Source organism: Danio rerio, chromosome 22 (assembly GCF_052040795.2).
Source record: "Danio rerio strain M-AB ecotype USA chromosome 22, GRCz13ab, whole genome shotgun sequence".
In the NCBI taxonomy this organism is placed as follows: Eukaryota; Metazoa; Chordata; class Actinopteri; order Cypriniformes; family Danionidae; genus Danio; species Danio rerio.
In genome coordinates this window covers 2,832,501-2,846,327 of record NC_141042.1, presented here as the reverse complement: position 1 = coordinate 2,846,327, position 13,827 = coordinate 2,832,501, and the positions used below count along the sequence as shown (strand labels likewise).

Here is a 13,827-nt window from a genome sequence, read left to right as displayed (position 1 = left end):
AAAGGAAGAGTCGGCTATCTATAGAACAAAAATGGTTGGTTTTATTTAATTATATATTTTCACATTTATTGTTAAAAAGTGTGATTATGGATTTGACGTCTCTCCGTCTCTCTGGTGGATGTGAAATTGCCACTTGTGTGTCTTTTGGTAAATCAAATAGAGTAGTTTGAAAACACTGACAGATGCATTTTTGAGTATTTCTAAAGTAATGTAAAATACTTGCTTAACAAAAAAAAAAAAAAAAAAAAAACAAGAAACGGTTTCCATATTTTGGTGAAAACTTAATTTTTTTTCATGGCAAGATTGACATATGCACTGAATTTCTCAATTATATTCTCGCCTGTAACTAGTCTTAAAACTTAATTTTGTGGCATAATTGATGAGTATTTTTCTAATTATGCTTTATTATAGGGCTGCTCGATTTTGGGAAACATCACGATTATTTTGGTCATAATTGTAATCAAGATTATTCAAAACGATTACTGTTAAAGTCAAAATTATTAGTGCTCCAGAGAATTAAAAAAAAATATATATTTTCCAAATGATGTTTAACAGAGCAATGAATTTTAACAGTATTTCCTCTGATATTTTTTCTTCTTTTTTTATTTTTATTTTGGCTAGAATAAAAGCATGTTTAAATATTTTGAAACCCATTTTAAAGTCTATAATATTAGCCCCCTTAAGCAATATATTTTGATTGTCTGCAGAAGAAACTACTGTTATACAATGACCTGCCTAATTACACTAAATCCCACTTTCTCTTTCACATGTCTTTTGATCCTAAACTCGTTTATTACACAAATGAGGGTTAATATGAACAATCACTAAACACCACGTTTTGACACCTATTTGACTATTAAAGCGCTCACGTTAAGATGACTTTAGATGTGTGCGCTGACTGCGCTCTGCTCGTCTCAGTGTGCGAGTGAGACCGAATGCTGACTGCATGCTTCTGTTCTGTGTGCGTGCCTCACACACAGAATCATGCGGTCTTTTCCTTTAATCGTTTACCTAGATTAATGTTTTTTCATAATCGTTAGAAGCCAAAATCGAAATCGAATTTTCAATTAATTGCACAGCCCTACTTTAATATTAAGTTTGAACTGTAATCGAAACTGACTGACACACCCTCCAACCAATCAAAATCAAAATTTAAATGAGACTATGTATGGGAAACTCTTATCTCTGATTTATATTTGGTGATGTCTATGTCTATCACCATCAAAAGTAAAGTGCACATTTTTGGTAATAATGTCTGATTTCTCATTGTCGTAAATTTAAAAAATGATGGATGACAGCCGAGCAGAATCCAGGAAAATAAACTAAACTCTGAGAAATGTGAAGAGAGTTTACTCACATAAGGCTTGTTTTAATCATTTTGGTCCATTTAGAAACTTTTCCGAATGAACGCAAACCGCACCAAGAACAAAGATCAACAACTTTAATCCCGGTTTCAGAACAAAATGATCTACAGCTATGCAAGCACCTTAATAAACTAATAAATCTGCTAGATTACGGCAGTATTCAGTACGAGTTGTTGCTGTTTCAGTAGCACTTTTGGTCCGCACCTGAGTTCATTTGACATCAGAGTACGGTACGTTTAGCTAGTGTGAAAGTGTCTTCTGAACTCTTGTGCGCACCCATAAACCGTACATGAGTCCACCTAAATGTATGGTTCACACAAACTCTGGTCCGGTTCAATTCGGGTATGAAACCAATAGTACCAAATAACGGAAGTAAATCGCCAACAGTACAACAAACTATCGTTTACATAATATTCATTCGTGTGTGTGTGTGTGTGAATGTATCATATACTGTACCTTGGTAACAAACAGGACAGGGTAAACACAGTGATGGAGTCCGCTTGTCTCCTCCGAAAGCAGCTTCTGCAGACATCGCTTGATGTTCTGACCGAATATAATATTTTTGCGGCAGATAGACGTTAGTCGCTTTCTGTATGTCTAAAACCAAAAGATTCAGTAAAGCAGAACGACAGTGACGTGTGAACGTCTTTCCATTTTGGTGCTTTCCTTTAGTGTCCGTCACCTAGCAACAGCCGTACACACAACAGCAGCGTGATGACGCAAGCATACCAGGGTTCAGACGGGAAAAAGACTGTAAAGACAAACCAACCGAGAAGGTGGTAAGGGGGGGGGGGGGGGGGGCAATCGAACTGGGTATGGTCCAGGCAATTGAACCAAGTGTGAAGTTTACGGTGAGCTTCTTCATCGGTATACTTCATCTAAGCTTCTTCGGTCAGCACAACAGTTTCAGTCGGTGGTTTCCAAGTCTCAATTAAATCAAAAGGAGATGAGGCTTTATCTGTTGCAGCCCCTCATCTGTGGAATGGTTTACCTTTCTACATCAGATCACGCTCTTCCCTTGGTGCTTTTAAATCTCATTTAAAAACCATCTTTTGTCTCTGGTTTTTGATTGTAATGAATCTTATTTTGCTCATATAAGCAAGTGTACATTTGTGTTGTTTCATTTGTAAAAGAACTTTGGTCAACATGTGTTGTTTTTAAATGTGCCATAAAATAAAACACAACAAACACCCTCCAGTGTATTTGCTGTTTTGGATGTTGTCCTCTCTGACCCCTCGTGGAATAGGAAATTAATTTGAGGGAAGAAAAGGCACGTCAAAGAAGCCGGAGCTCCAGAACAGACACACTGACAGCAGAATCACCACAGACCAATGGCAGCTCAAAGGGGTTTAAGAGCCAAAATGAACTCCCTCATCTGATGCAAACTTCTACAGTAAACTGAAAATTAACTCAGTATCAGATGGAGTTTTCAGTTTGTTCTTCAGTTTTGTTTAAAGTATGCCGGGGACTTACTGGTGAAGGGATGTACACAGAAACTGACTGTTTTTTGCCTGAGTTATCTCATGAATGAAAACAGGAAAAATCATTTGGAAATCCTTGTAGAGGAGCTGAGAACATTTCTGAAGGAGCTAAAGAACTTGATTTCTCTTTTGTATGAACTGTAAGATGGTTCTTCAGATGTGAAGGCCTCAAAAACGTTTTGCCGCATTGATCACATTTGTGCGTTTTCACTCGCGTGTGGATCATCATGTGTTGACGAAGTTGTGATGAATTTTTGAAACTCTTTCCACACCGAGTACATGTGTACGGTTTCTCTCCAGTGTGAATCCTTTCGTGTGATTTCAGAGAGTGTAACAGACTGAATCTCTTGTCGCAGTGTGAACACTTGTACGGTTTCTCTCCAGTGTGGATTCTCTGGTGTATTTGCAGTACTTGTGCATTAATAAAACTCTTCCCACACTCAATGCACACATGCTCTTTAACCCCAGCGTGGATCTTCTGATGTACTTTTAGATTTGACAGACGACTAAAACTCTTTCCACACTCAGAGCATGAGTAAGGCTTCTCGTTTGTATGAACTGTAAGATGTCTCCTCAGCTCTGAAGTCCTCAAAAATGTTCTGCCGCATTGATCACAATAGTGTGGTCTCTCTCCAGTGTGGATCTTCATGTGTTGATTAAGGGTTGATGATCGTCTGAAACGCTTCCCACATTGATCACATGTGTACGGTCTCTCTCCAGTGTGAATCTTCTGGTGTTGTTGTAAATGCGACGGCTGTTTATAACTCTTTCCACACAAAGTGCATGAATTTGGCTTCACTTCTGTATGAACACTATGATGGACCTTGTCTACACTCAGTTCTTCGCTTTCCTCTTTCGTCACCATCAGGTCTGAAAATTAAGTACAGAAACAAATTTACATCTTAAGTAGTGAATAGCAGTAAAACTGTATTGTCCTTGTGTTACGGCTGTTGCCCGTCTGTCCTTGTGTGTGCCATGACATCACTCACTGTTTGTTTCCTAGAGTCCGCCTTTGTGCACCTGCGCATTGTGGTGCTATTTGCAAATCGGCTATAAATATGGATCAACATTGAGCGGAAAGAGAGGATACTAGGGTTGGGCCGATAGACAATACCATCATCCATCGCCGATGGTCTACAAACTAGAGGTCTGCAGAGGGACCCAACCAGATTTCTGCGGCGTGGAAATAAATTTCAGAATAAATCGCGGGAGCGGTGGGTAACGGGTTTAATTTGGGACGGGAGCGGGCTGTCTAGCAATATCGCGGATATTGCTATGCGAATGAGAGAGAGAGCTTTGCCTGTGTGTGTATGTTAGTGCGCGCACGAATGAGAGAGCGAGAGAGCGAGAGAGAGAGAGAGAGAGAGAGAGAGAGAGAGAGAGAGAGAGAGAGCTTTCCCAGACAGCAAAATACACTCGGACCAGTTCCGGCTAGATTCTCGCCGGCTGCCGGACTCGGGCCGGATGCTTGTGGACTCACTGCCCGATTCCGGCTCGAATCAATTGGGCCAGATGCGGCGGCCGTAAGCGAGCCGGCGCTACCGCATCCGCGCCGGAATCGGACCGAGAGTAATGTGCGCTGTGGCCCGGAGCTGGACTCAGTATTTATATACCTTTATATAAAACCTTTTGGTATTACATTGGTACTTGATACATGGTATTACAAGCCTTTGAGTTGATAAAACAGCAAACGCCTGTGTGTCTGCTTGGTGCTTGTGTATGTGTGTTAGTGCTTGTCTGTGTGTGTGTGTGTGCTTGGTGCTGTGTGTCTGTGTGTGTGTATACAGACAGCTTGGCATACGGATTTGCATGTCATCTTAATAGCATTAACAGTCTCATCATGAGCTCTGTTAAATTTTACATTTGGTTGCTGCTTGCACATCTGACAGCATCGTGCGGATTAAATTATCAAGCTCTTGTTCTCTCCAGAGTGGACTATTGCAACTCTCTGCTAGCTGGGCTCCCAGCTAACTCTATTAAGCCTCTTCAGCTGCTCCAGAACGCAGCAGCACGAGTGGTCTTTAATGAACCTAAAAGAGCACATGTCACTCCACTGCTCATCCGTTTGCACTGGCTGCCAGTTGCTGCTCGCATCAAATTCAAAGCTCTGATGTTTGCCTACAAAGCGACTTCTGGCTTTGCTCCTTCTTATCTGCTCTCACTTCTGCAGATGTATGTGCCCTCCAGAAACTTGCGTTCTGTGAATGAACGTCAGCTCGTGGTTCCATCCCAAAGAGGGAAGAAATCAGTTTCCCGAACTCTCGCGTTCAATCTGCCCAGTTGGTGGAATGAACTCCCTAACTGCATCAGAACAGCAGAGTCACTCGCTGTCTTCAAGAAACCACTAAAAACTCAACTATTTAGTCTCCACTTTTCTTACTATTCAGCAATTGCCTCTCTGGCTCGGCGCTAACTGTATTACAAAAAAAATGAATAAATAAATAATAATTACTAATGTTTTGGCTTCTTACACTTTACATACCTGAAACTTGGCTACAGCACTTACTCATTGTTGCTCTAATAGTCGTGTAAATTGCTTCCTTGTCCTCATTTGTAAGTCGCTTTGGATAAAAGCGTCAGCTAAATGACTAAATGTAAATGAGGGATTATACAGCACCTCTCTCGCATTCCAACATGTTATTTTATTATTAGCACAAGAGGTGCTGTATAATCCTTTTATTTAATCCTCACGATGCTGTCAGATGTGCAAGCAGCAGCTATATGTAAAATTTAACACAGCTCATGAAAAGACCGTTATTGCTATTAAGATGACATGCAAATAATAAGTTATTTATCAATATAAATGTGGGGCTATGGATCACGATGCCAGCTCAGCATCGCGAAGATTGTCGGCCTTCGGCGATGGACGATGGCATCGTCTATCGGCACAACCCTAGTTCAAATGTGGTCTATAGTGGCGAAAGCATCAGTAAGATCGAGAAGTGTCTGTTTAAACAGATGTCCAGAATTGGAGGCCATTAGCAGGATATTAGTGACTTTAACTAATGCAGTTTGCTGTGAAATTTACACAATCCAAATTCAAGTGGCTTAAAAACATTGTTGGAAGAAAGACGAGAAAACAACAGCGACAATTAAATTCCACGATTATCCTAAATAATATGACCTGAAGGGCTGGATCTTAAAATCTCCTACTTACTGTGGTTGTTGTTTGTGTTTGTTTGTAGAGAAAATAAATGTTCAGGCTCTGATTGAGTTTCTTCTTCACTTTTGACCTGATGTTTCTCCTCATCTTCACTCAGTTCTTCACTCTCCTCCTTCACATCTGAAAATCAATAAGTTCATTTTAAGAGGCGAGTTATTAATCGTTTGCTAAATGTTGACTACTATATATATATATGGCTTGCACCAAAAGAGTAATGAATAAACACAAACCTATTAGTTCTTCAGTGTCTTCCTGTTTAATTCTGCAGGGTTCTGGATCACTCATCTTCTCACTGTCCTTCAATAAACTCTGTCTTTGCAGATTTCTCTTCTTCCTGATGGTCTGATGCTCGTCTTCACTTGTAGACTGATGGGAATATTCCAGTATTTACAGCTGCACTGTAGGAGGACGAGCTGCAAAAGAAAAACAAAAAAATCTAATTAATTTACACTGAATGATGAAATAAAGCATTTTATAATAACCTTTATTTAACCAGGTAAGTCAATTGAGAACCAGTTCTCTATTACTATGACGACAAAAAAAAAAGATCTCTTTATGTGTTTACTTCATAAATTAAATTATATCTAGCCATATTTTTTTAAGTTATGCGTTTTTATTTAATAAGTGAAAGGTACTACATATTGTGGTTTAGCTTATAAGCATTTTGTTAGCTTATCTTTAGAAATCAACTTATTGTTACTACATATCTGGTAAACAGGTTTATATGGTGTGTAAAAACGCACAAACCACAAAACCCCTTTACATGACGAGCAAACACAAACCATTATTTTAATGTTAAGCTTAATATATCTGCCACACTAAATTCCCAAAATACATTCATCATGTTTTATCACAACAGTTGACAATCAGTTCACGAAGAAAAGCACAAACACACTCATATTGTCCTCTCAGAGCTCTTCTCTGCCTGCTGTATTGTTTTGGTCAGCAGACACACAGATAGAGGTGAACTCAATGCAGAAACTAGTCGCAGATTGTCGCTTTAATAAACTGTAAAGTGTGTTTTATTGTTGTGTAAACACGAGAAAAAGCGTCAACGACTCACCTCAGCTCTGAAGACTCGACGCTCAATGAACGCGTCAGTGCTGACGTCATCACGCCAAGGCGGGAACAACGGGTCAAAAAAAAGCGCCAATTTTACTTTTTCCTCACTATACTTTTATTAAATCTTCAAATAACAAACCTTCTCACCTTTCATTGGTAAACATCTTAATCATGAGGTGAAATACTGTTTATTAGACATTTAAAACGTTGTAAAAACTGCACTTATCCAAATTAATAAGTAAATCTTCATGACGGACAAATTTAAGAATTATGTTACTACATTCAGTAAACAAAAGTCAGCAAAATATTAAAATATGGTTAATAAAAATATACCAAAATGACTACCATATTGGGAGAAACAATATATCACATAGCTAGAGAAACCTGAAATGGAGAAGTTGAAATAAACCTATATGTTATATAAGAAATGTAAACATTTATTTCATCTTTACCATTTCAAGTTTCTCCAGCTATGCGATATATGAGCAGATTTATTTCGCATCACTTTCCAGAGCTTAAAATGAAGGATGTACCAAATTTATCTCTGACCACACCAAACATAAATATTAATTATTTCATAGCCACAAAATTTAAATGTGTCAAAACAAGTAAAATAAAGCTGTATACTTTTTATTAAACAAAACAATTCTTAAAAAAAAAAAAAAAATGGACATTCAAAAAACATAATTATTGTCATGCATCTAAAATATGCACACTAATCTGTCCTGGCCAAATATCCCAGAACAGCAGTTAACTACACATAAATAGGGAGCTAATCTCATATTAGAGCAATGCTATTTTAAAGGATGATAATTAAACCATATTAACAAAAATAAGTGTGAGCAAAAGAAAGCAGGTGAAAAACACACCATGTGCGATAAAGAAAGGATGATCTCAAACACACACGGTTAACGATAGGCCAATGAATAATCTATTCAAAGAACGGTCAAAGTGAAAGCAACCGGTGCTGGAGCTCTTGAAAGCAGCAAGACTGTCGGGTGCATGAGCAAAGCTATTTAAAAGAGAACTGATCACACCAGTTGCATTTCCAGGCACAGTTGCTTCACGCAAGGAAACTGGAGCGCGCACGCGTTTTAGTCGAGCGCATCACATCAGCCGTTGGCGCAAATGATTATCCTCTTATTCAGTATTTACCTGCTTTCTTTTGCTTGTGCAAACAATTATTTTAGGCAGTTGTGTTTCTTCTCAATTGTAAGATCCCATTTGCACAAATATTAGGCCATCCTTATGGTCGAACACTGCTTTTAAGAAAACTACAATTTAAAATGTTTTTTCAACCAGCCAAAGTGGCAAGTGACGGTGGCTGTCTAACCTACCACAGCTAAAATCTTCCCGCATTAGGGGGGTGTTAATGTCAAGCCCTGTATATAAGATGACTAAGGCCCCGTTTACACTAGTGCGTTTTAGTTTTAAAACGGCGTTTTAGAATGAAAACGATCTGCGTCCACACTCGCGTTTTACCCAGCGTTTCTGAACTGCTCTCCGTCCACATCAAAACGCTGAAAACGCACATCACGTGACCACAAAGACACTCTCGGGCAAGCGCTGTAGCCCATCTACCCAGATGAGAGCTCTGCTAGTCGGACTTCTCATCAAGCATCTCCCGCTGGATCTAATCTCACTATATTTATTAAACCGGATATTTCATTCATCTTGTTGTCTTTATCTAACGACATATTCCCTGACTTTGGCCATTGGAATCTATTACTTGTTCTCAGGTAACGTGTTTTGGCTGAGAGCAAAGATAAGTTAATGATTAATGTAAGCAGGTACATTCTGTATATTGACTGATCGCTTGCCTTTATTTCCTATAATGTATAAGCTTATTGTATGTTATACTTTTATAATGGCCATTATCGATTATTAAAACTGATATTCAGCAAAAGAGAGGGTGTGTTTCGCATTTTCACTGAAATTGAAAATAAATATCCACACAGTGAAGATGACGGTCATGCAGCACGACGCCTCAACATTTCTGCTGTCTAAGTTGCTAATATTAAAATGAAAATAGGCAGTTCCTTAAATCATGTTTACATTTTATTGTTGAGAAAGTGAAACAACGTAGCCAGGGTGATGTGAATGAAGTTATAAAGTGCACTGTTCCCTTTGAAGATTGACGCGTGTCCTCGGTATAACGTTAGTCTGTTTTCCATATCAAACTTTGAAGAAGAGACTGCAGCCTTGATCAAACTTGCGAAGTCTGAACTTACACGGAGAGAATGCAGGACTGAACTGTGTGTGTTAGGCTACTTAATATTGAGGAAAAGCCCCAATCAGAGAGGCGAATCTCAGCAGCCCCGCCTCCGTTTTCAGATGTCTCCGTTTTCCATCATCCACACTGAGACGGAGCAGCAGCGTTTCAGAATGAAAACGGCCTCTCCAGCGTTTTCAAAACGCTCCGTTTTCGGCGCTCGAGAACTCCGGCGTAGTGTGGACGGTTGGCGTAACCGTAGCAAAACTTATGCGTTTTCAAACTCAAACGCATTACCGTACGTTCACACCGAAAGCGGCGAGAGCGTCCAAGGTCGCTCTGGCCGCCCTGGCGACAACGCTGTCTGCCTTCAGCTCCTGCGGCGAGAGCGTCAAAACTCGCTACATTGATCTCATATTTAAAGGAGCCGTTGCATCATTATCAGTTACATTCCTGCATAAGACATGTTTCTAGCGTGAAAATGTTGCGCACTTCTTATCAAATTCATACAACAATGGAAGATCAAGTTGCGTGTGGTGTGGCTTTGCTCTATTTATCCAATATGTGTCCATATGTCTGAAATATCCTGAAGCAGCAGTACTGTTTTGTACTGTCACATCGCATGAGATTCCCGCTTTTTTAAGATAAATTTACATATCATTAATGAGCATCAGTAACTCACCAGTAACTTATTTAATGTATGTTCCTGTAGGAAAAAATTGTAAATAATTGGAAACCCGGCGACCGCGATAATCAAACCCTTGGGAACAGCTGTGGTTGGAACCAAAGTTCACTGGTCTGTGTTCTCTGAACTGCAATCAAGCGATGGACGTCTTCATTCTGATTGCTTGCCGCCGAACCGCGTCATAGCTCATTACCATAAAGTTGACTTCATTTCAACTCTCCTCGACGCCTACGCCGGCGAAGACGCGCCGCGCTGCTCCTCGCCGCCGGCTCTCATTGAAAATGAATGACTTCCGGCTACTTTGACGCTCTCGCCGCTTTTGGTGTGAACGTACGGTTAGTGTAAACGGGGCCTAAGAGAATTCAACATTATACCAAACAAAACAAGCTGTGTATTTTGATGTTTTGCATAATTAAATTGTATCATGGTGCAAAATGATAAAGCCCTACAATAACAAAACCTTCAGACAATAATCTTTGGTGAGGAACTCCATCTATGAGCTGATCTGAATGTGACGACCCATATTGTTGTAGATTTTAGGCATGATTCTAAAACAAATTATGACTATATATTCAGATTTTTTTTTTTAGGAGAAATGGACACTGTGTGCTTCAGACCAAAGAAGAAAACTATTATGTGGTTTTGTTGATGTGATTTTAATTTTGCCTGTTGCGTAAAACTCTTTCCACTCTCAGAACATGAATAAGGCTTCTTCTATGTATGAACTCTAAGATTCAGATCTGAAGGCTTCAAAAATGTTTTGCCACATTGATCATATTTGTGTGGTCTCTCTCCAGTGTGAATCTTCTGGTGCTTTTTCAAGCCTAAAGCTGTATCAAAAGTGTTCCCACACTCAAAACAGACATGCTCTATCACACCAGTGTGGTTTGGTTGATGTGATTTTAATTCTGCCTGTTGCGTAAAACTTTTTTTACACTTAGAGCGTGAATAAGGCGTCTCCTTTGTATGAACTATAAGATATCTCTTCAGCTCTGAAGGCCTCAAAAATGTTCTGCCGCACTGATCACATTTGTGTTTTCTCTCCAGCGTGGATCATCATGTGCCATTGAAGGTGTAGTGATTTTGTGAAGCTATTTCCACACTGAGTACATGTGTGCTGAGGACATGTGTTCGGCTTCTCTTTAGTGTGAGTCCTTTCATGGTTTTTCAGAATCTGTAACTGCCTAAATCTCTTATCGCAGTGTGAACACTTGTAAGGTCCCTCTCCAGGGTGGATCATCATGTGCCATTGAAGGTGTAGTGATTTTGTGAAGCTATTTCCACACTGAGTACATGTGTGCTGAGTACATGTGTTCGGCTTCTCTTTAGTGTGAGTCCTCTCATGGTTTTTCAGAATCTGTAACTGCCTAAATCTCTTATCGCAGTGTGAACACTTGTACGGTCTCTCTCCAGTGTGGATCATCTGGTGTAGTTTCAGGTTATGTAAATTACCAAATCTCTTGTCGCAGTGTGAACACTTGTGTGGTTTCTCTCCAGTGTGAGTCCTCTGATGTGATTTCAGGTTTTGTAAGTAAATGAAGCTCTTGTCGCAGTGTGAACACTTGTAAGGTCTCTCTCCAGTGTGGATCATCTGGTGTTGTTTCAAGTTTCGAGCTGTATTAAAACTCTTCCCACACTCAGAGCAGACGAACTCTTTCACACCAGTGTGGATCTTAACGTGTTTTTTTAAATATGGCAGCAGTGTAAACCTCTTTCCACACTCAGAACATGAATAAGGCTTTTCTTTTGTGTGAACTGTAAGATGGGTGTTTAGATCTGAAGGCTCTAGAAATGTTTTTCCGCAGTGATCACATTTGTGTGTTTTCTCTCCAGTGTGGATCAGCATGTGTTGATTAAGGGTTGATGGTTTGTTGAAACTCTTCCCACATTGATCGCATGTGTACGGTATCGCTCCAGTGTGAGTCCTCTGGTGTCGTTTTAAATACGATGGCTTTATAAAAGTCTTTCCACACAAAGAGCAAGTATTTGACTTCACTTCTGTTTGAACGCTTTGATAGACTTTCTTGTCTTTACACAGTTCTTCACTTTCCTCTTTCTTCACCGTCAGGTCTAAAAATGAAAGAAAGAAAAAATAGGAAAAATGTCAAGTTGGGATGCAAATGATTAATCAATGATTGTCAGTGACCCTTTCAATCGATGGTCAATTCATTCATTCATTTTCTTTTGGCTTAGTCTCTGGTGTTTACACAGCTGAATGAACTGCCATCTTATCCAGAACATGTTTTAAACAGCAGATGCCCTTCCAGCTGCAACCCAGCACTGTGAAACACCCATACACTACAGCCAATTTAGTTTATTCAATTCACCTACAGCACAGGTGTCAGACTCAGTTCCAAAAGGGCCGCAGCTCTGCACAGTTTAGTTCCAACCCTAATTAAACACACCTGATCAAACTAATCGAGTCCTTCAGGCTTGTTTGAAACCTACAGGTGAGTGTGTAGGAGTAGGGTTGGAACTAAATTGTGCAGGGCTTCGGCCCTCCAGGAATTGAGTTTGACACCCCTGACCAACAGCACATGTCTTTGAAGTGTTTTTTTTTTTTGGGGGGGGGGGTGTGACAGTGTATTTGACTACAGGGAAGTGTATGTGACAAAAAAGACCTTTGACTGACTACATTTCAGATCTGACTCCAGAATCACACCGAGATTCTTGACCTTGTTTTTTTGTTGTTTGACCTTTAGAGCCAAGGTACGCATTTCACCGTGAAAACCTCATCTCTGTTCCCAAATGCAATGACTTTAGTTTTCTCTTTGTTTAACTGAACAAAGTTTTGGAATATCCAACTTATTCAACAGTCATATCACCCTGCAGCCCAAGACTGGTTACTCACTGAAGCTAAGCAGGGCTGAGCCTGTTCAGTATCTGGATGGGAGACGACATGAGAAAACTAGGTTGTTGTTGGAAGTGGTGTTAGTGAGGCTAGCAGGGGGCGCTCAGCCTGTGACCTGTGTGAGTCCTAATGCCCCAGTGTAAGTGTAGGGGACACTATGCTGTCAGTGGGCGCCGTCTTTCTAATGAGACATCAAACCATGGACCTGACTCTCTGTGGTCATTAAAAATCCCATGGCACTTCTTGTAAAGAGTAGGGGTGTAACCCTGGTGTCCTGGCCAAATTCCATCTCGGCCCTTAACCATCATGGCCTCCCAATCATCCTCATCCACTGAATTGGCTCTATCACTGTCTTTCCACTCCCCCTATAGCTAGTGAGTGGTGAGTGCACTGGCGCCGTTGTCCTGTGGCTCCTGTCGCAACATCCAAGTGGATGCTGCACACTGGAGGTGGTGTGGAGAGACCCCCCCCCATGATTATGGAGAGCTTTTGGTGTATGGCCATACACAATAAATGCGCTATATAAACACACATTACATTACAACTGTTCATTTCATCAATGCACCGGCAGAGGGTATCAATAGGGCTGTAGTCATTAGGCAGTAAGGCTAAGTAGATCTGAGTGTCATCACTTGGTTCCATCTCATTATCTGGCTTAGTGGGAGCATATAAAGGTTGAACAGGAGCGGTGCCAGAATTAAACCTTGTGGCACTCCACATGTCATGGTTGTCCACCTCGACCTATGATCACCTCAGACAGACTCCGACTCAACTTTATTATACCGTTTTGGGAAACTAAAATTGCAGCAAGGTCATGATTGGCTCCTGTACAAGAAGGCAGGCTTTATTCATCATATAGCGATCAATGATTGGCTCCTGTACTAGTAGGCGGGGTTTTATTTACCATATTGACCGTTACACATTTCCCCATTCAAACAGATACGAGTGACATGTCTTGTGTATTCTATAGTCTTTTCACTCACTGGACACTTTATTATTTTTTTCAAAT

At 40.3% G+C, this 13,827-nt stretch overlaps 3 protein-coding genes across 9 annotated transcripts in view; all 3 read right to left on the bottom strand.

Annotated features, from left to right (window-relative positions):
* Positions 1-6,417, bottom strand: part of znf1162 (zinc finger protein 1162) — a gene marked incomplete in the record, with an annotated part of 137,292 nt that extends 130,875 nt beyond the window's left edge. The window contains 1 exon segment of the mRNA NM_001012491.3: positions 6,239-6,417.
* znf1003 (zinc finger protein 1003) lies at positions 2,449-7,138 on the bottom strand. The gene is given in 4 exon segments (NM_001111211.1): positions 2,449-3,715; positions 6,003-6,128; positions 6,239-6,421; positions 7,072-7,138. Coding segments are annotated over 3 exon segments (1,011 nt in total). The 5' UTR covers positions 6,294-6,421; positions 7,072-7,138; the 3' UTR covers positions 2,449-2,885.
* A 3,469-nt stretch (positions 7,139-10,607) lies between these two features.
* The window catches only part of zgc:173726, an 8,290-nt gene continuing 5,070 nt past the window's right edge, over positions 10,608-13,827 (bottom strand). For 3 of the 7 annotated variants that reach the window (XM_087302134.1, XM_087302133.1, XM_087302132.1), the window contains exons 5-6: positions 11,332-12,037; positions 10,608-11,241 (exon numbers count right to left, since the gene is read on the bottom strand). In XM_087302134.1, the coding sequence (XP_087158260.1) occupies positions 10,992-11,241; positions 11,332-12,037 (956 nt within the window). In that variant the 3' untranslated portion in view covers positions 10,608-10,991. 7 annotated transcript variants of the gene reach the window in all.